General features: G+C 44.5%; 3 protein-coding genes across 5 annotated transcripts in view; 1 reads left to right on the plus strand and 2 right to left on the minus strand.

Moving 5' to 3' along the window:
- Nucleotides 1-482, plus strand: part of ATP13A1 (ATPase 13A1) — a 40,137-nt gene extending 39,655 nt beyond the window's left edge. The window contains exon 26 of the mRNA XM_035101667.3: nucleotides 89-482. Coding sequence (XP_034957558.3) covers nucleotides 89-199 — 111 coding nt within the window. The 3' untranslated portion in view covers nucleotides 200-482. The remainder of the gene's footprint in view (nucleotides 1-88) is intronic.
- MVB12A (multivesicular body subunit 12A) lies at nucleotides 238-12,394 on the minus strand. The gene is made up of 9 exons (XM_035101684.3): nucleotides 12,160-12,394; nucleotides 10,704-10,802; nucleotides 10,523-10,619; nucleotides 6,909-7,035; nucleotides 6,706-6,822; nucleotides 2,186-2,295; nucleotides 1,408-1,472; nucleotides 1,113-1,169; nucleotides 238-999 (listed from the first exon to the last, which is right to left on the minus strand). The coding sequence occupies exons 1-9, from the start codon at nucleotides 12,232-12,234 to the stop codon at nucleotides 937-939; spliced, it is 810 nt and encodes a 269-aa protein (XP_034957575.1). The 5' UTR covers nucleotides 12,235-12,394; the 3' UTR covers nucleotides 238-936.
- A 1,299-nt stretch (nucleotides 12,395-13,693) lies between these two features.
- DSN1 (DSN1 component of MIS12 kinetochore complex) overlaps nucleotides 13,694-22,078 on the minus strand; it is a 28,318-nt gene continuing 19,933 nt past the window's right edge. Inside the window, exons 10-13 of one of the 3 annotated variants that reach the window (XR_015948329.1) lie at nucleotides 19,257-19,404; nucleotides 18,734-18,821; nucleotides 17,303-17,746; nucleotides 13,694-16,321 (exon numbers count right to left, since the gene is read on the minus strand). Coding sequence is in view for 1 of the 3 variants with exons in the window: in XM_060272193.2 (XP_060128176.1) it covers nucleotides 17,649-17,746; nucleotides 18,734-18,821; nucleotides 19,257-19,404 (334 nt within the window). In the remaining 2 variants the exon portion in view is untranslated. Of the gene's footprint in view, nucleotides 17,747-18,733; nucleotides 18,822-19,256; nucleotides 19,405-22,078 lie in introns of all 3 variants that reach the window. The other 2 variants (XR_015948330.1, XM_060272193.2) reach the window with 2 other exon arrangements.

Genomic DNA, 22,078 nt, shown 5'->3' on the forward strand with positions numbered 1-22,078 from the left:
TAATTATTTTTGGCGAGCAACCAAAAAGTGTGGTGGAATAAATGTTGCTATTGGGGAACATTCATGTTTTTCTATCCTTCTATTGCAGTTCAAAATGGTGATCACTCAAGTTCTTCTGGCAAACTTTGTCACTGCCCTACTTGTAGACAGAATCCTACAGTTTTTTCTTGGCAGCACAAAGCTCAGAGTGCCTTCTTGAGATGAACAGACCCCTGGCCAAAAAAGGAACAGCCACTGTACAGTTTTGCAAGAAGAATATTTATTCTTTGGACAGCCCTCTCTTACTCCAGTTTGGTACTGGCAGGCGACTTCCCCATTGTGCTGTTTTGGAAACCTCAACAAAGGCGGTGCCCTGGGGGCTACACCAAGCTCCACCTGTTTCCCAGACATGACAGCACCTGCTGACTTTTATACTACCCCTACACTCCTCAAAAGGTGGTCATGGGATTTGGTAATTAAATGGCAATCCATGCATTTTGAAATATGGCTCGAGTTTTCTTTGTGGTAAAATCCTTTCCTATTGTGCCAAATTCAACAGTTTTTAGAGGGATAGCACAAAAATCTTATCCTGGAGTTTGGGGCTGGAAGTCTTCTCATTTCACTTTCAGTTAAAATTTAGTGTTGTACTTCTATGGAAGTCATACTTTCATTGTATACAAGGCAGCCTATTCAGAAAAGCCATTACTATTTTTAAAGGTAAAGCTAAAATCTGCTCTTAAAAGTAGTGCTTTCCACAGAAAGTAAACAAGTTTGATACTTATCAGCAAGAAATACAGTACAGGGGATAGCATTAGCTGCCATCGGGCAAGATTGCATTTACAAACATGAGCTGCTAAAGTAATGCACCTGCTAGTTTCCTTTTAAAGAACATCTATGTGGTGAATGGATAGGAGTCCTGATAGCAAAAAAGGCACACTGTCAAACAAATTACAGCTGCTAGGAGATGCTGGGGGGGAGTCTAGCAGCAGCAGTTCTTTCGACGACAAAGCCATAGTTGTACTGAAAGCAAAACAAAACAGCCTTTATAAATCACACCACACAACTCTATCTAGTCTCAAAATTTCTCTAAGGACAGCTTAATAAGTACATTAAAAACCTCAACTGCTGCTTACCTCTTTCTCAATATCGGCAAGAGATTTGATATGCAAGCTTTTAAACGGAGAATAGGCCTAGAAAATAAAGAGCAATTATTTTTGCCTCGCCACACCTTAATTTCCCAAGACCTCACCTCAAACCCAATATTGCCACAACTAAAAACTTTCTTACCACCATTCCCTCTGGAAAACAAGTTCTGATTAGCAACACCTCCACCCAATTGAACTAGACAACCCCTCCCCCCAAAAAATCTTCCCTTAAAGGCAGAGCTACAGTACTGAAAACACACTTGGAATTGAGACTAATTCTTACATTCGTGCCCTTGGAGATGCTGCTCTCAAACTTGGGGTGAAGGGTGAAGGGCACTCCATCCATGGCTAAGAGGGAGAAAAAGAGTTAGGTTATTCAGCTGACAGTGAAAAGGACAAGGAGACATTTGCCACCCCACCTCTAGAGGGCAAAATGCTCCACTCAATCGCAACACTGTTTGGCTGCTTTCCTATGAAAGCAAGAGCAGTCCAAGAGTCGTGCTGAAAAAGTAGCAATCTCTGCTCCTAAACAAAGCAGTGAGAGCTCTCAAGGAAAAAGAAATTCACACAAAGCAAACTAATTACAGGTAGGTACCCGTGTTGGTCTGGCGTAGTAGAAACAAAATAATTTTTTTCTTCCAGTAGCACCTTAGAGACCAACTAAATTTGTCATTGGTATGAGCTTTCGTGTGCATGCACACTTCTTCAGGTACACTGAAGTCTCCAGACCCTTATATATAGTGTGAAGGTGGGGAGGGGTATTCTCAGGAGGGTGGTGGGAATGGGCGTTTGACTGATAGGTGTGGAAACTCGTTGATGACATCAACGTTAACAGTCATCACACCTATCAGTCAAACGTCCATTCCCACCACCCTCCTGAGAATACCCCTCCCCACCCTCACACTATATATCAGGGTCTGGTGACTTCTGCTTCAGTGTATCTGAAGAAGTGTGCATGCACACGAAAGCTCATACCAATGTCAAACTTAGTTCGTCTCTAAGGTGCTAGTGAAAGCAAACTAAGTTTTAGTACCTCATCCCCTAGAATTCTGGCTACCTACCTGAGATGCCATAGACGTTTGAAGTATCATATATAGATTCATGCCGCTTCAGGGTAGGTTGCCTTTTGGGACCGGGTGGAACCACGGGCTTTTCTGATGGAAGGACTACACTGCAGGATTAGATTGGAAAGTTGTTCACAGCAATCTTATAAATACTCCTGATGAATTACAAGCCAGACTCTTTCAAGAGTGCCACACAATGGATTTCTCATCTTCTATGCTAGCGTTCTCTGTAGTATAGTATTTTTCCAATTTGTTTGGGCTTGCATGTTCTGAACAAATGTAGACAGCAAATAATTTACTTTTTTAAAATTCTGGCAAGATCCACTCACACTGAGCCTTGCAGTGACTCAGTATGATAGGACGTGCCCCCACCCACAGCTAGAGACCAGGGGTTTGTTCTTAGTTGTGCTGAGCCTTGGAGACACGTGCAGCTTATTCAAAGCACAACATGTCGTAATCAAGACTTTGCCCCTCACCATCCGGAAAAGGGGGGAGGGTGTCATCAGCTCTGACTGGCTAACACAACAAAAGGCTAAGGGTTGTAGCAAACTAAAAAAATAAGCGGAAACCCAGTTTCCTAATGATTACTTTGCAAAATATAATGAACAGAATTTTAAAAATAGGAAAAGTACCGGAGACTTAAGACAGAGGCCTTTGTTACATTAATTCTGAAGCAAGAAACTGATTTGTTATTAACTAAGAATTATAGGTTAATTTCCTTATTAAATAACGATTCTAAATTGGCAAATATTATATGACCAGGCAGGATTTCTTCCAGGACGTCAGATGAAGGATAATAAAAGGAATATAATTGATCTCCCAGAATACCTGGAACTAAAATGAAAAACAAGCAGCATTCATGTTTATTGATGCCTGTGAGGGGGAAACAGTACAGAGAGCTCCCTTCGATCTTGAGGAGCAGTTCTTCCACCAGCAGCGGAGGCAGCGGAGAGGGGGCAGAGTCCAGTGGGGAAGGAGGAAGTAGGAGACAGGGCTCTGGCAGGATAGCAGAGCCTCTGCTGCACGTGAGGGAGGAAGAGAGAGCGGGGGAAAGGGGGGAGAAGGAAAACATGGAAAGGAGACCCTTTTTCCCTCCGGTTCCGGAATTACGCAGGAGGAAGCGCGGAAGGAGATTTGGGGTGCCCAGACTCTTATGTTGGAAGAAAACGTGGGAAGCGTCACTCCAGGGTTCTGGGTCAGACTGAGAATATGTACCCTGTACAGCTCTAGCACTGTAAATAGCCTGCACACAATAAAAGCATGAAAAGGCAACGCTCTGGAGAGTCGTTACTTTAGAGTAGTCGCAACGCACCTCTGTGACAATGCCGAAAAGGCATTTGATAATATTTTGTGGTCATTTATGCAAAGATGGAATCTGAAGAAAGGTTTAGAAGAGGAATAGATGCAATTTACTCAGAGCAACAAGCAAGATTAATTGTGAATAATGTTATTACTGAAAAATGTAAAATCATGAAAGGGACAAGACAAGGATGCCCCTTGTCACCATTATTGTTTATTTTAATATTAGAAATCCTGGTGAGAAACATGAGCGCAGATGAAACCATGAGGAATAACAGTAGGAAATAAAGTATACAAGTTGAAAGCATTTGCAGATGACCTTGTCATAATGGGCCCATAAATTCATTATTGAAAGCATTACAAAAAATACAGGAATTCGGACAATTGTTAGGTTTTAAACTGAATAATAAGACCAAACTCTTATTATTCAGGTTTTAAACTGAATAATAAGACAGTAACAAAATTACTGTCAAAAATATATAATCTGTTTCTGGAGTGGGACACTAAGGGGGAACAGGTCAAATGTGTTATGATAAAATGGGCAAAAGATGTGGGACATAATATACAAATGTCAGATTGGGAAAGGCTTTGGAAAACAAGATATGAATTTTACTGCATGTACACTACTAAAAGAGAATTATATGAAAATGATGTACCAGTGGTATTTAGGTAAAGGTAAAGGGACCCATGACCGTTAAGTCCAGTCGTGGATGACTCAGGGGTTGCGGCGCTCATCTTGCTTTACTGGCCGAGGGAGCCAGCATTTTGTCTGTAGACAGCTTCTGGGTCATGTGGCCAGCATGACTAAGCTGCTTCTGGCAAACCAGAGCAGTGCATGGAAACGCCGTTTACCTTCCTGCCTATTTATCTACTTGCACTTTGACATGCTTTCAAACTGCTAGGTTGGCAGGAGCAGGGACTGAGCAATAGGAGCTCACCCCGTTGCGGGGATTCAAATTACCAACCTTCTGATCAGCAAGCCCTTGGCTCTGGTTTAGACCACAGTGCCACCCACGTCCTGTGGTATTTAACCCCAGTTAAATTAGCAAAAATGTATAGAACAGGATCTAGTAAGTGTTGGAAATGTAAAGAAAAAGAGGGTATGTTTTATCATATGTGGTGGGAATGCAGGAAGGTTAAATTTTGGGGGGAAATTATATATAATGAAATGAAAAAAAAATGTTTAGAATAACCTTTATTAAAAAAACCAGAAGCCTTTCTATTAGGTATTGTAGGAGCAGAAATTTCAAAAGATCAGAAAAAAATTATGTATGCTATGACGGCCGCTCAAATGCTGTTAGCCCAAAAATGGAAAGACGAAGCAGTCCCGACTAAAGAAGAGTGGCAAACTAAGTTAATGGATTATGCTGAAATGGTGAAACTAACTGGAAAGCTCAGAAATCAAGATGACGAGAAATTTAAAAAATAATGGGAAATGTTTATTATGTATTTGTAAAAGTATTGTAAACAGATAAATACACTGTCAGGATTTTAAGAACACTTGTAATTTTAGAAATAGTATAGGAAATCTGAGGTGAGAAAAAATTTGGTGTAGAACTGATACGGTAGTTTATAGGAAATGTAGTGAACCAGGAATGGTTGGGGGGAGGGAAGTCAGGGGATTCGGAGAATCCCACTTTATGGAATTGATATGGTTTGATGCATAATTTTCTTTGTTTATGGATGTTATTGAATTTGTTACTGTTGGTCTGGGTCGAAGTAAAATAAAAACTGAATGAATTTTTTTGTTTTAGTTTTAGTTTTTGTTACTTTTGTTGAAAACTTAACTATTTTTAGTCAATGAGCTAAAGTGGTATGAAAAGCCAATGTTGGGAAACCCAACCAGATGGGTTCCATAAATATTATCATTATCAACATCATCATAGTCCTGCCTCTACCACCATAAATCAGCTCCACTTAAAGAGGATAACAAATAGCATTGGTCACTGGTCTGCCCCACTAGTTCAGTGGTACAATGTACTCATTGGCAAAGATTCAGGACAGCTGTAATGGTAAGGTAAAGGTAAAGGTACCCCTGAACGTTAGGTCCAGTCACGGACGACTCTGGGGTTGCACGCTCATCTCGCTTTACTGGCCGAGGGAGCCGGCGTACAGCTTCCAGGTCATGTGGCCAGCATGACTAAGCCACTTCTGGCGAACCAGAGGAGCACAGAAACGCCGTTTACCTTCCCGCCGGAGCGGTCCCTATTTATCGACCTGCACTTTGATGTGCTTTCGAACTGCTAGGTGGGCAGGAACTGGGACCGAACAATGGGAGCTCACCCTGTTGCAGGGATTTGAACCGCCAAGCTTCTGACTGGCAAGCCCTAGGCTCTGTGGGTAAATTAGGGGTTTCACAGTACAGTTTCAATTCAGTTAACACATAAAACTACATTAACAGCTACAACTCTCCATCCAGAGATTATTTTTTGTTGTTATTAAAAGAAGCCATACATCCAGTTTTAGAAACATTAAGAGAGTTGTTATGGAGCTAGTAAAGTTTCCATCTGCTGCCCACCCTATGCAAATAAAGGGGATAGAGGTAACAGGCTCTCTGCCCCACAGTTCATGCTTATCCTCACCAGCAATTTGCCTCCCACAGAAGCCTGGAAGCTGGAACTGGAATGCATGTGCAGAAAGCTCAAACACCCTGAACCAACAGGTGGCAATCTGGTCTAGCAATTTAGTTGATCTCTTTTTGTGAATGAACATTTATAAACTGAGAAAAACAGGTGAGAACAATTGGCATTTGGATGGTTCAAGAATCTGGCCTAGTATTTTACTTTCTACAGAATAGATCCTATGCCAGTGAAGATGGGAAATCATGGTGGGTCGCATAACATCAATAATGATGTGGTTGTGACAAAAGTTGGACAGAATCTACAACAGGGGTCAGCTACCTTTTTCAGCCGTGGGCCAGTCCACCGTCCCTCAGACCATGTGGTGGGCCAGACTATATTTTGAAAAAAAATATGAACGAATTCCTATGCCCCACAAATAACCCAGAGATGCATTTTAAATCACACATTCTACTCATGTAAAAACACCAGGCAGGCCCCACAAATAACTCAGAGATGCATTTTAAATAAAAGGACACATTCTACTCATGTAAAAACAGGCTGATTCCCGGACTGTCTGCGGGCCGGATTGAGAAGGCGATTGGGCCGCATCCGGCCCACAGGCCTTAGGTTGCCTACCCCTGATCTACAGCAACTTACCCATCTGGTTCTAATGAAAGTCGTTTCATTTCTAGGTTCACTTTTCGTGGCTTGGGAAGGGGCTTGGGCTTGAGAATGTGCTCCTTTTTACACCAAAGTGCAAATCCGCTCATTTCCCTAGATGAGAGGAATATGGTTAGAACAAAAGCATGTCTCCCAGGAGCTACAACATGAGAACAATGACTACAGATTGAGTGCCTCACCCTATCCGCATGTAGTTTGGGATCACTTTATTTTTGCTACTCAGCAGGATGTCAAACACAGCAGTTTCAGCTGCAGTCAATGGAATCAGCTTGACACACAGCCTCTTCTTCTTGGAGAGGGAGGTTTCTGCAGCAGGAAAGCAGGAAAAGGAGATTAGACCCAAACGACATCAAAATAACACTAAGACCTTGCCTTCCTTAGATGGGCTTATGCATCCAAAAGTGGAGGGGAAGGTAAAGGAATATGCTCCACCTTGTATTTGGGCTTCCCTGGCCTGCACACAACTCCATGCACTATCAGAATAGGTTAGTCCACAAAACCTAATCTACACCCATGTCAGCTCCAACCAAATACATCTATGTGCACCTGAAACTCTTGAAAGAGACAAGGTACATTGAAGGTGTTTGTTTACACCTGGGAGGCCATTTTTAAAGTACATTTCTAAACACACAAGTTAAGTTGGAAGGTGTGAACAAACTTCTTGACACTGCTCCCTTAGTGTCAAATAATTTCCTGCTCCAAGCTATTCTACATAACTAGTCAAATTTGTACATAGAGCCAGCCAACATGAGATGTTTGCTGCACAAGTCATCTCATAAGGCCACACAGGTTCTAGCCCAGGCACCCCCAAACTGCAGCCCTCCAGATGTTTTGGCCTACAACTCCCAGGATCCCTAGCTAACAGGACCAGTGGTCGGGGAAGATGGGAATTGTAGTCCAAAACATCTGGAGGGCCGAAGTTTGGGGATGCCTGTTCTAGCCTATTTAAGAGAACAGTTATTGAAAGTGTAGCCCTTTATAAACAAACACAAATGGCATATAGAGGTCCTTCCCCACACAGAGATTCAATTATGACTCGATTTTATTTGAACACTGTTCTTATTTGGAGCAGGTGTTTTTCCATATTTGTTCTCACGGTTAAGACAAAAGCCAAAGATTCCAGCATCAGAAAATCAGGCTCCATTTGCTTTCTCGCAGAACAGTGCTTGGCTAGTTTTATGATGCCCGAAATACCTGCTCATGGGTAAACATGCTGTAGTAATTTAATCTGCTAGAAATCGGTTATTTCCAATAATTACAAAATAAACTTAAAACAGCTTCAGTCCTCAGACCTAACTTTTGTTATATCTCGATTATGAAATGAACTTTCTTCCTCCCCTTTCCTGTGTGCCTTCTTCTTTTAGATTATTTAAAATAAATACAGTTTTATTAGGGTTTATAGAGAAATATACAAAGATTATGATCAAATATCTTTATAGCATCTTCTGCCTCAGCAAAAAGGTCAGCATCTTTAAGGGATACTTCAGGTATAGGAGCCACTTAGCCTAAGGAAACAGTATTCAAATATTGGTAAATAAATAACACGTTCACAAACAGTTTTGAGTTTTGGCTGCTATATATGAGACAAAACTAAGTTGAACAAACTTGCACAGTTCTGCCTTGTCCCAGTCACAAGGCCATGTGGAACGTGAAAAAATGATATGGTTCCCATTTACATCTGTACCCAGCGGCCAAAAACAACAACCCACCACCTCAAGAAGTAGGTTAATTGTTCCATTATCCCTTAGCATCATAACCAATTAAAAAATGAGAGCCAGTACAAAGTTCCCCCATGGAGGATCAAGAAAAGGACTAAATGACCAAATGAACTTCCAAGGGAGGAATCATGGTGGATTGAAGGTCTTTCATTGGCTCCTTACCTAAGGAGATAGTTAACAGGGCATTGCACGCAAGTTTGGCTGGCAGCTTTCCCTTCCGAAAAGTTGAAATAAAGGGATTACCCTCTTGCTTTGAAAAGTTTTTCCTCTCTGCCAGAGGGTTTTTTTCCCCTGCCCTGTGGGTCAAGTGACTGGAAGCAGAGGACCATCATCTTGTCCAAAACAGACTACAAGCCATACAAACGCCTCCCTTTCTTAATTTTCTTCAGAATGGGATAATTTACAACCTAAAAGAGTTTTTGTGTCTGTCAGTGAAAACTAGCACCTGGTGAGTTAACTGCTTTTCATAATGAAGGAAAGAAAGCTACTGTTTAAGGCATTGAGAAAAAGTGACAAAAAGCTGGATCTATGGTGTGAAATGAGAAAGTTTTAAACAGACAAGGGGAACCTCTGTGAAGCTTTAAGTGGATTCCCCCCCCCCCGTTTGACCAAAGTGTGTTTAAGAAATTAAAAGGTACTTTGCTAGCTGACACTGCATCCACAAGAATGGAATTTTCTTACACAATAGCTTTAAAAAGAGATGTAGGAAAATAGCCTCAACCATCAGAAAGCCACTTATAAGAAAAAGAAGAGAGAGGGGCAGAAGGGGAAAAGGAGGTGGAAAATAAAATAAAATAATTTATTATTTCTATCCCATGCTGGGCGGCTTCCAACAGAGTATTAAAAACACAATAAAACATCAAACATTAAAAACTTCTCTAAACAGGGCTGCCTTCAGATGTTTTCTAAAATTCAGATAGTTGTTCATTTCCTTGACATCTGATGGGAGGGTGTTCCACTACCAATAAGGCCCTCTGCCTGGTTTCCTGTAACCTCACTTCTCACAGTGAGAGAACCGTCAGAAGTCCCTCAGAACTGGACCTCCATCCTCCAACTGCCTCCAGACACTCACACAGGACATTTACCACCTTCACTGGTTCTGATTTGAAACAGAGGTAGAGATGGGTATCATCCGCATACTGATGAACACTCAGCCCAAACCCCGATGATCACTCTCAGCGGCTTCATAGTCATGTTAAAAAAGCATGGGGGGAGAGGACGGAACCCTGACACACCCCACAAGTGAGAGCCCAGGGGTCTGAACACTCATCCCCCCCAACACCACTTTCTGGACACGGCCCAGGAGGAAGGAGCGGAACCACTGTATAACAGTGCCCCCAGCTCCTCTACACGGTCCAGAAGAATGTCATGGTCAATGATATCAAAGGCCGCCGAGAGAACCAGAAGAACTAGGAAACAGCTTTCACCTTTGTCCCTAGCCTGCCAGAGAGCATCAACCAGTGTGACCAAAGCAGTTTCAGTCCCATGATGAGGTCTGAATCCGGACTGGAAGGGATTCAAATGGTCCACATCCTGCAGGCGTGCCTGGAGTTGTTCAGCAACCACCTGCTCAACCACCGTGCCCAAGAATGGAAGATGTGAGACTGGACAATATTTGGCCAGGTCCAAATATGTTTTTTTAAGCAGTTTAAATAACCACCTTTCAGCAGGTCTGGGAAGGCTCCTTCACAGAGGGAAGCAACAAAGGTTGTGTTCTACAATTTATAACAGCAACACACACTTATGTAATACATAGGTCAAATGCAGGCATAGGCAAACTCCGGCTCTCCAGATGTTTGGTACTACAATTCCCATCATCCCTTGCTAACTAGCCCTGTGGTAAGGCATGATGGGAATTGTAGTCCCAAACATCTGGAGGACCGGGGTTTGCCTATGCCTGGTCAAATGGATACAAGCTAACCCTACAGGATAGCTGTCATAGCCCAGGACCACAAAGTATCTTAGGTACATTCTGTACATGGAAATGGAAGCTATTCTTGGTTAGTTTCTGCTGAAGAACTGTTGTTATAAACAGATTTCTACCAAACAAGTATCCAATGAATAGGCAGACTTACTGGGATCCAAAAATTCCTTAGCGTAAGTGTATCCGTAAGGCAGCGGGGTTTTCTCACTCAGGATTATGACATCATAAAGTACATCTCCTGTGGGGTTCTGAAAAGAAGCAGAATTCATAAAGTCCAGCAGCACTGAGTTACTGGCACCCACCTTCTACTGGCACCCAGGCATACTCCTTACCTCACTGTTTATAGCTGATGTAGAGCATAGGAAGTAACCAGATTTCTGTGCAAATCCCTTTCCAAAGTTTGCAGGTGCTCCTTCTACAGTGGATGTGATCTAGAGACAGCAGGAGAGATCAGAACACCTATGAAGTGACAGGGAAAAGTACTGTCTTGATCTATTTGCTTGATAAAGGGTCACAGGAAGAAAATAGATTTTGCAAGTTAATATTCAAGATCCAGAGAGCCTTAAAAAGCCACATTTTAAAGAGATTGTGCCACAGGAACTCTCCTGCAGAATAGGTGCTGCTTATTAAATAGCACAATGACACAAGCAGGTGTGAAGCATGGAAACAGTGGGGTGGGTGGGGCAGAAAGCAAACCAGTCCATGAATGAACAAGCCAGGCCACACTGTAGCCAAACCAGTTTTAAGTGAAACGTCAACACTGCAACAATGCTGAAGGGCACATACATGTTGCTGACTAACTAAAACCAAGTCAGGAATCTGTTGCCAAACTGTCAGGTCAGATGACCTTTCATTATCATCTGCTTAGCTTGGTTGACAGCTGAGCTATGTTCACCAGGTCTTTGTATTCAGGGCTGCAAGATAGCCAGCAGATGGCAGAAGAGAACTAGACTCAATAAATATGCTAGAAAGAGGAGCCTCAGTCTAAAAATACTAGAGGACCTAGTACTGTACTCCATTGGTATAAAACAGGCATGTCCAACAGGTAATCGTGATCTACCGGTAGATCACTAGACGTCTGCAGTAGATCACTGGTAGATCACTGGCTCCCCCCAAAGAAGCTGAACAACTGTGGCTCCCCTAAAAAAAGCTCAACATTTTACCTCCTCCCTGAAAGAACTCAACAACTTTGACCCAAACCCCCCCAAAATAGGGCTTCCTCCTTCCTAAACAAAGCTCAACAATTTTGACCTGAACCCCAAAAAGGGGGTAGATCACTGCCAGTTTTTAACTCTGTGAGTAGATCGCAGTCTCTTGGGAGTTGGCCACCCCTGGTATAAAATACTATAGCAGCACTGTCACATCAAAGCCCACTCAGCCCTGGGCTCCTCAAGATGCTCCCAGTAGAACAATAATATTTTGAATTCCTGTTCAAAAGCATTTTGTCTAGAATTAAATTATAAATGTTCCTCACAACAGCCCTGCAAAGCAGGCCACTACTATCTCCCACAAGCAAGTGCTTAATCTATCAAACCAAGAGGGGTTTGGCATGCCTGGCTCCTCTCTCCTCCGCTCTCGGGGGGTCTCTCTCTCGGGGCGGCCTTCCTGAAGCACCGACGGAGACGAGCCCCGAGGAAGCGCAGAGAGACCCAAACCGTGAGAGAGAGAGAGAGAGAGAGAGAGAGAGAGAGAGAGAGAGAGAGAGAGAGAGAGAGAGAGAGAGAGAGAGAGAGGTGACGGGGTCACCCGAGGCCACCCTGGGGCGGGGGGGGGGGTCTCGTCCCTCACCGGAGTCCATCCCGCGGGAGCCCCGTGGGCGGCGGCAGCGGAGCTCCACCCCAGGCCGGTGAGCGGAGGGCTCATGGCGCCCGCGGCCTCGGGACGCTCTTCCGCTCCGGAGAACGAGGCGGCGGCCTTTGGTAGAACAGACTAAAGAAGAGTCAACTACAACGCGGGCGTCCGCGAGAGAAAGCGCGACGGAGCGTCCGTCCGTCCGTCCGTCCCGGGAGGCGCCTCTCGCTCTGCCCCCCCCCCCCCGGATTGGAGAGAGAAAGCCGTTGACTCGTCCGCCTGTTCGCTCACAGCGGACCTCTTTCGATTGGACGCCTTCGAGCAGCCAATGAAAAGTTCGCTCTCCTCCGGACATTTCAGGGAAAGCGGAAGAAGCGCGCAGGCGCCCTGCCTCGTCTTCCTCGAGGCCAGGGGGGTGGGACTTCGCGTCGCTTTTCAACGCCTTTCCTCCGCTCCGGGAAGGCGGGGCAAGTCCACGGTTAGCCAATGAAAGGCCGCTCCGTCGATCCCGTAGCGGAGAACTTTTGCATGTTTTCAAAGAACGGTGGAGAACTTTTCTGAAGTTCCTCGCTTTATCGTTCTGTTAACCGCTTGGAAATAAGTTTGTTTGTTTGTTACAACCAAACGGCACAAATGTTTTATGAAATAACTAAATGAGCAAACTCCAAAAGCCAGAGCTGGGCAGTGCCTTCACTGAGAACCAGTTGGGGAGTTGGGGAATTTGATATTTTCACATGCACGTGACTCGTTTCCATTTTTTCAAACTACTTAAGAGAGTCACCTCATAGAGTGGGTGAACATTTCCATGCAAAATAGTCAGTGACAGGGATAGCTGTCTTCAGTAGCCTCACCTCTGGAACTATGCCCCCCCCCCGGCAATCTGTTTACTGGGGAATTTTCCAATCACTCACCCACCCATCTCCCCCAAAGTGTTGCAATGAGGACTTCCGCTTGGATCGCACATAGCTGCCAAGTTATCCCTTTTTTTAAGGGATTTTCCCTTATGCTGAATAGGCTTCCTCGCGAGAAAAGGGAAAACTTGGCAGCTATGATCGCAGTAGAAAACGGCTGACAGATTCCATCTCTCCGATCCCATGAGCTGATTTACGAGGCTGCCGAGGGGAGTATGCAGCCTCCTGAAGCCCCCCCCCCGGGTATGGGGGGTGCAGTCTCACCCGCAGTGGCCTGTTACCAGCTTCGACCTCGGAAGGAAGAAGCTGGGAACCCTGAGTGGGAAGCCCCCGTGGGAATTTCAGATCCCCCAGACGCCTTTTCTACGAGTGAATACAGGCTCCATGAGAAGAGAAAGATTGGATTAAGTCATGGACATGTTTCAGACAAGAAAAGAAGATTTATTCTGCTAAACTCTGCCGCTGAGAGAACAAGATAACAGAGGAATGTAACCAACAAGAAATGTATTTGATGGGACTGAAGGGGGGAGCGAGAACTTTATAGCTTTGCTTCATTATATTTACACATAACAACCTCCCACCTGAAGAACCGAAAAATAATATTTACAAAGCAAGCGAGATGAGAAAGTTGAAATTTATTGAATCAATGTTTTTTTTGAGTATATATACTGTGTGAATTGAAAATATGAATAATCAGAGTATTATCCTTGGAATCGCCTGGAATGTAAAGACTCCTCAAAGTATGGTCATCAGAGAAGCTGTCTCATTAGCAGCTGGAAACTTGTTGAGACATTTTTGAGTTATGACACAACTTTAATTCAGAGTCTGACATGAAGGAGACTATGTCGGCTGGAGATTAGTCAAAGGGGGGAGATAGCCATAAATAAGACATTGGATGTGTGTTTATAGCTTTGATTTGGCAATTCTCCCCCTGGAAAGACTATCTTGAGAAATACCACAGGAGTGATCTGGAGTGAAATACCACACGAGTGTAAAGATCTGATTTATGGTGACTGCTCAAAGATGGCTGTTGCGGACTGAGAGAAGGATTTTTGGATTCTTGGACGGACTTGGCAAGATACCAGCATGCGAAGAGACAGTGTTAATTTACAGAGGAATCATAGGCACAAATTCACACAGAAACTTATATTATGTTCAAACTCACTTGCCTGAGAAAACTCAGGGGCTTGAAAGAAGATGAAAAGACTTTAATAGAGTATTGGATGAGATCTGGACATTATGGATTAGAAAGCAGTGACAAGAGGAGGAGGGAACTTTCTGAGTCTGAAGCATGGGAAATCAATTTTAAATTTGTATAATTTGGCAGAAGATTTGGATTGTTTAAATGAAATTTGTATAATTTGAGAAGGAATTAGATGTTAAAATGGGAAAATCTAATAAAAATGTTTATTAAAAAACAAAGTATTGCAATGAGGGATACAATGATGTGATGGGGGTGCTGTGGGGGCAGCCCCCCTTACTTGAGCCCCCCTCCTCTTTGCTGTTAGCACACCTTTTCCCCCAAAGCTTAAACACCTCTTCAGTGGAAATGCCGTCTACCTCTGCTTTTGGGAACCCCACCCCTAGCAATTCATTCATCTGCCTCCTGTTCCCCTTCTGCTCTAAATTCCAAGAGCTTGTTTGCTCTCTTTCCCCCTTTGCAGCACATGTTGGAGGTCTGGCAGCCCTATCTACCTGCACTTCACCTAGCTGCCTTTTTAAAACAACACTTTCCCCAATAGATCTTCCCTGAGCGGGCTCACTGGACTCCACTTCTGAGTTCCAGTTGTCATTCCCCCCCCCCCCGGATCCCACCCCTGGGCAAGCTCACTGGACTCCACTTCCAAGTTCTAGTGTCATCAACAGGCCACACATCAAAGACCTTTTTTTACCATGTAGAAATATATTAAATAAATTGTCCAGTAGCACCTTAGAGACCAACTAAGTTTGTTCTTGGTATGAGCTTTCGTGTGCATGCACACTTCTTCAGGTACACTGAAACAGAAGTCACCAGACCCTGATATATAGTGAATGGGTGGGGAGGAGTATTACTCAGAAGGGTGGTGGGAATGGGTGATTGGCTGATAGGTGTGGTAAACCTGTTGACGACTGTTAACAACTGCAATTGGTCTTACAGGAAAACAGCAAGGGATGAGATGGCCAAAAATAGCTTTATCATGTATAATGAGATAAGAATCCAATGTCTCTATTCAGACCAGGTCTCTCCATGGTTTTAAGTCTGGTAATAAGTTGTAATTCAGCAACTTCTCTTTCCAGTCTATTTCTGAAATTCTTTTGTAACATGACAGCTACTTTGAGATCTTGTATAGAATGTCCTGGGAGATTGAAGTGTTCTCCTACTGGTTTCTCTGTCTTGTTATTCCTGATGTCAGATTTATGTCCATTTATCCTTTGGTGTAGGGTTTGGCCTGAGAGCTGAAGGGCACTGTTGGCATTTGATAACATACACAATGTTAGAAGATGAGCAATTAAATAGTCATGAGATGGTATGTTTGAGGTTGTTGGGTCAAGTGATGGTGTTTTTACAATGGATAGAGAAAATAATAAAACAGATAAGCAGAGCCAGGAAGAGATAGACAGGAAAAATTGACCATTTCAGATCACTATCTCCTCAAAATTCCTCTTTTAAAAATTTAAAAATTATTTAAAAATTTAAAAATTAATAATTATTCCTGGAATAATTATCCCATACAGGATCATAGGAACATGCAAGCCCACTCACCATGACAAGGTGATGATCCAGTAAGTGAACATTTTTAAATAGCAGCTAGAACACCAAACAAAATTCTTGAGACAAAAGAACAACATTATAAAAGATCTGCAAAATATTTCATATCATCTTTGCACCAAAGGGTTTTGCTCCATTTTTAATTGTAATTGAGAAAACTGTTTGTTTGTTTGTTTGTTTGTAAGTCAGTTTCATTCCTTTAAAAATAAACAAATAAAAGGAAATCATACTCTGCACGACAAGCCACTAGCGATACTAGCAATTCAAGGATATACAGTCAGCCTGTTTACTTAAGTGCTAGAATAACTGTACAAGGCCATAATAGACCAGCTACCAGGCAATAGCAAATCAATACCTCAAGAGAGTGGAATTAGACAAAGGTGTAAAATGCAGAGAAAAGAAAGGGCCTGTTGCTGCTGTGTGTTTGTTCTTCTCTTCTTTCCTTTCACCAGTATACATGGGAGGAGAAATTTTCCTGCAGTCCTCAGCAACTTATGAGCTAGGACAAAATTGTAAGTTGTCGCTGGTTATCAGGGCATATCCTTAAGCATATCCGGCGCCATGGTGCAAAGCTCCCTCCGGCGCCCCCATCCCACCCCACCCCCGGTTTCCCAGGGTTGTCGACCTTTTTAAAGGGAGGACGGCGCTGCTGGCGGGGCTGGAGGTGGGCATCGGCTGGAGGGCGGCTCCTCTGGCAAGGAGGAGGCAGAGGCTGGCCACGGCAGGCGGAGGCTCCGGACGCAGCGCTGCTTTGGCATGGCGGAGGTGGGCGAGCTGATGCCGGGAGCCTCTTCCCTAGCTCCCTCTAGAACTTGGCACCCTGCGCCACTAGCCTCTATGGGTAAGACACCCCTACTGGTTATGGACTACATACATACTTGCACCTGTGGATTTAAAAAGTTGAATGAAAGGGGAAAGAGCATTGGACAGTTTTATCTGATTTTAGCTCTGTGGCTAAAACCTTGGCATCATATCTATATATATATATAAATGTAAAAAGGACATGTGGGTGTGTTTCCACTTTTCATCAAAACCACTTGACCGACTGAGGTGAAATTTTGACACAACATCACATGCGAATGTCCGAAGGATATAGGAAAGTTTGCTAAGACAGATGTCACACCTCCGCCAGGTAAAACCCCCCAAAAAACCTGTTTCAGAACGCACCGCTCAGCCAAAAGTGCATGCTGGGAAAAGAACCAGGTTACAAACCAGCGCCCTCTATCGGCGGCTACACTGGTACTACACCTATAAAACCTTCCCTCACAGCACCTTGGCTCCCGTTTACATACTAGGCCAAAGCCTTTACAGACCAGGTCAAATGGAGGTACTAACTCGCCTGGGTGGGGGTTGGGGGGAGGAGGGGACGGGATAGGTCAGGACACGGTGGGACCAGTCACAGGGATGAGCCAGGGGGTGGGGGGAAGGGGTGGGATCGATAAAAGGGGTGGGATAGAAAAGATAAAATAAAAGCCAGTACCAGTTTACAGCTGCAGTCAGGATTGTGACTGGAAAATCCATTGTCATCTTCTTTTAAGATCAACACAGGATGAGTGTAGCGTGCTTCACTGAAATTGGGGGAGGGGAAGGATTTTCTTATTTGGTTGGAAGAATGGAAGTATTACTGTCCAGCAAGGAACTGTCCAATAGGATAGAACATTATTTTCATCTGCCCCATCCTTTCGCGCTGCAGGGCAAGAATGCCACCACCACTAAAGTGCAGATCAAGTAAGATAGAACAGAAAACCCAAAGCAGGCCATAGTGCTGAGAAGTGGGCAGCTGCGGAGTTGCATCCCAAGCTTGCAAATGGAAGAACAAGGCACCTCTACCCCTCTGGAGGCTGGATCACAGATAGGGTTGTCGCGGGAAGTCTGAGCAGTTTCCGGGCTGGTGAATTTTCTAAGTTCTGGAAAGTCCCTGATGCTGAAATTGAAACAAGAATCCTTAGTTGCCTCCAGAAGCTTCTCGTGGTTAGAATACAGCAAAACAGAGACCATCAGATTGCACATTTATGGCAAATTATTTATTTGCAAGGCTTCATGTTTGTAAGAGGAACAGCTAGCTTTTTGATTAGCCTAAATTGTGGGAATTGCCACACAGTCTCTGTGGACTAAGTCAAAGTCCTCTCTCTCCTCAGCCCCATTTATTTGTTTCTGTAAATTGGACAAATAATGTATTCAGTCTCTCACAAATATAATTTGCCTTCTAGACTTCTATTTATCAGTCTGTAAACCACCTAATCGTAAAAACCGCTAAAAAGGTTATATAAAATAAACATTAAAATATCATTAAAAGTCAGAAGTTAAAATCCAGCTTACCTAAAAATACAAAATAAAAGTAGCAATTAAAACAAATAATGGTCAAGGAGCATTACACCATTTCATGTGTAAGACAAATATAGCTATCAGCTTTGAAAATTAGAGGATGTAAGCACATGGAAATTCGCAGTATAGGAAAGATCAGCCCAGGACTCTGCATCAGCATCTTAGAAAAATGAGAAACCTTTATGACATAGATCCAACAATCCTGGCAACTTCAAAAATATTAATTAGAGCAGACCTACAAGCCAGGGATATTTTTAAAAAACCCAGGAATAAACAACTACAGGTAGGTCTGAAAAGATCAAATCTGAATTGAATTTGTAAGATCTGAGAATAATCACTTTCAGTTTTCTACTTATCCAGGAATTGAGACAAAGTTCACATAGGATGCGCAGTGTATTCCAAATGCTGCAGATGTAGCAAAATACACCCTTGCACAACTCTCTAATGCAGGGGGGCACCCCCATGCATCAGAAAAATGTCAAGTGAACATGCTCTTAATGTGGAGAAGAGAGGGTATTTAAGGCACTATTTTACATTTGCTGGTTAAGCAGCCATAATCACTACATGGCTAAAAATAAATGCTTACCGAGTTGCACTGATAGCTTTTGAAGATACCGTGTAACGTCTTCCATATAACTTTGACAAACCTTCACCATCTGATGGACTTTATCCAGCTGAGGAAACAAACATTTTAGAGGTCAGAACCCAACAATGGGATCCCAAGAAAGGACAGACTTCCCCTCCAGTTTAATCTGAATCTTCCTAGGATTTGCCTTTCAGAAGATCATCCAGATCTATTAAGCAATAGAAATCAGAAGCCCCCTTTCCATGGTGAGTGGACCCTACCACCTTCTGCTCCATTTAAACCTTAATTCTATCTGACTGTTTTTAGCAGTTTTTACCTTTAAGCTGCCTTGAGCCCCGTCAGGAAAAAAGGCGGGGTATAAATAAATAACTATAACAAGAACACAGCCATTGTGGCTAGGAGCCATGGATAGCCTCCTCCTCTGTGAATTCTGCTCATCCCCTTTGTGGCCATCACAACAGCTTGGGGTGAAATTTCTGTTTGCCCTGGATCTTCAAACATTCAGCTTCATTGGATGACTCACCGCTAGCTCCATGTAGTCAAAGACATCTCCTTGAGAATCCAGGATTTTCTGGTAGTCTGGCTTGGCTTGAAGTACATGGGCCTGGGATGCCCCAGCATAGCTATAAGGCTCCTCTGGCACTTGCTTCAACTTGTACTCCTGTAGCTGCCTAAAAGTCAAGTTTCAGTGCTTAATAGCTGATGCCATCCAGCATACTAACATCAGGAAGCAAGTTTATAGGCTCATATCTGGGGGCAAGGCCACAATACAGCCCAATAGACTGATCTAGGACCTTGGACCTGGTGTTTACCTCTATAGATGCTGGTGATCTGACACTAAGTAAAAGCGAAACCAACGAAGTGCCAGGGTCAGATCACTACCTGGTGCAACTGGACTTCTCCGCGACCCTTCCCCTCTGCAGGGAGGTGGGACCGATTCGGATGGTCCGCCCCCGCCACTTAATGGATCCAATTGGCTTCCAGAGAGTGGTAGGGGATGTTTTATCCCATGTCGATGGCCTTTCAGCTGATTCCCTGGTGGCCCGCTGGAATGTAGAGTTAACCAGGGCTATTGACTGTCTGGCTCCGAAGCACCCTCTCCGATTGCATGGAGCCCAGACAGCCCCGTGGTTTTCCCCGGAGCTGAGGGCGATGAAACAGTCGTTGAGACGGCTAGAGCGCCGGTGGCGGAAAACTCATTTTGAATCAGACCAAACACGGGCTAGAGCTCAACTTCGAGCCTACCAAGTGGCAATGGCGACGGCGAAGAGGACCTTCTTCACCGTCTCCATCGCATCTGCAGAAAACAGCAGCAGGAGACTCTTCCAGGTGGTTCGCAATTTAGCGGAACCACCTGCTCCATCCGGGCCTAGTACGGGCCACATGATCTCCTGCAATGATTTTGCAAAGTTTTTTGCAGATAAAGTCGCTCAGATTCGGGAAGAGGTAGACTCCACCATGGGAGCAGGGCCGGGGCGGGGGAGTCCTGTCTAGTCAAGTTGCGTGGGATCAATTTCAATCTGTTACCTCCAAGGATGTGGACAGGCTGCTTGGACGAGTGAAACCAACCACCTGTCTCCTTGATCCTTGCCCATCCTGGCTTATAAAAGCTAGCCGGGAAGGGCTGGGCGATGGGCTGTGCGGGTTGGTAAATGCTTCTCTCTGGGAGGGAGCCTTCCCAGACCCGCTGAAAGAGGCGGTTATTAAACCGCTTCTAAAAAAACCATCTTTAGATGCGGCCAATATGGCCAACTATCGCCCAGTCTCAAATCTTCCATTCTTGGGCAAGGTGATTGAGCGAGTAGTAGCTGAACAACTCCAGGCACACCTGGAAGAAGCGGACCATTTGGATCCCTTCCAGTCGGGGTTCAGGCCTCATCATTGGACTGAAACTGCCTTGGTCGCACTGGTCGATGATCTCCGTCGGGCTAGGGACAAAGGTAAGAGCTGTTTCCTGGTCCTGCTGGATCTCTCAGCGGCTTTTGACACCATCGACCATAACATCCTTCTGGACCGTCTAGAGGGTTTGGGAGCTGGGGGCACTGTTATACAGTGGTTTCACTCCTTCCTCCTGGGCCGTGTTCAGAAAGTGGTGGTGGGGGAGGAGTGCTTGGAGGCGGTCAGAGGTTGGATGGCGACTAACAGATTGAGGTTGAATCCTGACAAGACAGAAGTACTGTTCTTGGGGGATAGGAGGCGGGCAGGCGTGGAGGACTCCCTGGTCCTGAATGGGGTAACTGTGCCCCTGAAGGACCAGGTGCGCAGCCTGGGAGTCATTTTGGACTCACAGCTGTCCATGGAGGCGCAGGTCAATTCTGTGTCCAGGGCAGCTGTTTATCAGCTCCATTTGTTACGCAGGCTGAGACCCTACCTGCCTGCGGACTGTCTCGCCAGAGTAGTGCATGCTCTGGTTATCTCCCGTTTGGACTACTGTAATGCGCTCTACGTGGGGCTACCTTTGAAGGTGACCCGGAAACTGCAATTAATCCAGAATGCGGCAGCTAGACTGGTGACTGGGAGTGGCCGCCGAGACCACATAACACCGGACCTGAAAGACCTTCATTGGCTCCCAGTACGTTTCCAAGCACAATTCAAAGTGTTGGTGCTGACCTTTAAAGCCCTAAACGGCCTCGGTCCAGTATACCTGAAGGAGCGTCTCCTCCCCCATTGATCTGCCCGGACACTGAGATCTAGCGCCGAGGGCCTTCTGGCGGTTCCCTTGCTATGAGAAGCCAAGTTACAGGGAACCAGGCAGAGGGCCTTCTCGGTAGTGGCGCCCACCCTGTGGAATGCCCTCCCACCAGAGGTCAAAGAGAATAACAATTACCAGACCTTTAGAAGGCATCTTAAGGCAGCCCTGTTTAGGGAAGCTTTTAATGTTTGATGGATTTCTGTATTTTAATGTTTTGTTGGAAGCCGCCCAGAGTGGCTGGGGGAACCCGGCCAGATGGGCGGGGTATAAATAATAAATTTATTATTATTATTATTATTATTATTATTATTATTATTATTATTATTATTATTATTATCTAGCATACACATTTTTATTAGCACTGAGCATGAAGAGGAGTTCACATACATAAGTGTGTAACTGCCTTCTGGCAAGCATGATGAGCCTGCTTTCATCATGGTAAGAATAGTCCATGCAATTGCATGATAACCCCTGTCCCTTCGCCGGCTTCACAGCTGAATTGCTTGGTCAGTGTGTTGCTGATGCACCATAATTGTCCTGTCCCTCCCCTACCTCCCCACCACCTTTTTCTAGCTACAAACTTGGAACTAGGAAATGAAGCAAGGAAATGCCCCTGACCTTCCAGGTCAGGAATGACTAGGGAGCCAGGGCCC

This window comes from Zootoca vivipara, chromosome 2 (assembly GCF_965207765.1).
Source record: "Zootoca vivipara chromosome 2, rZooViv2.hap1.1, whole genome shotgun sequence".
In the NCBI taxonomy this organism is placed as follows: domain Eukaryota; kingdom Metazoa; phylum Chordata; class Lepidosauria; order Squamata; family Lacertidae; genus Zootoca; species Zootoca vivipara.

Coding starts and splice junctions, on each gene's coding strand:
- MVB12A (XM_035101684.3), bottom strand. CDS start 12,234: ATGAGCCCTCCGCTCACCGGCCTGGGGTGGAGCTCCGCTGCCGCCGCC. Junction 1,473..2,185: donor AAACGTCTATGGCATCTCAG/GTAGGTAGCCAG, acceptor TCTCCCTCTTAG/CCATGGATGGAGTGCCCTTC. Junction 1,000..1,112: donor TTGCCGATATTGAGAAAGAG/GTAAGCAGCAGT, acceptor TTTTGCTTTCAG/TACAACTATGGCTTTGTCGT.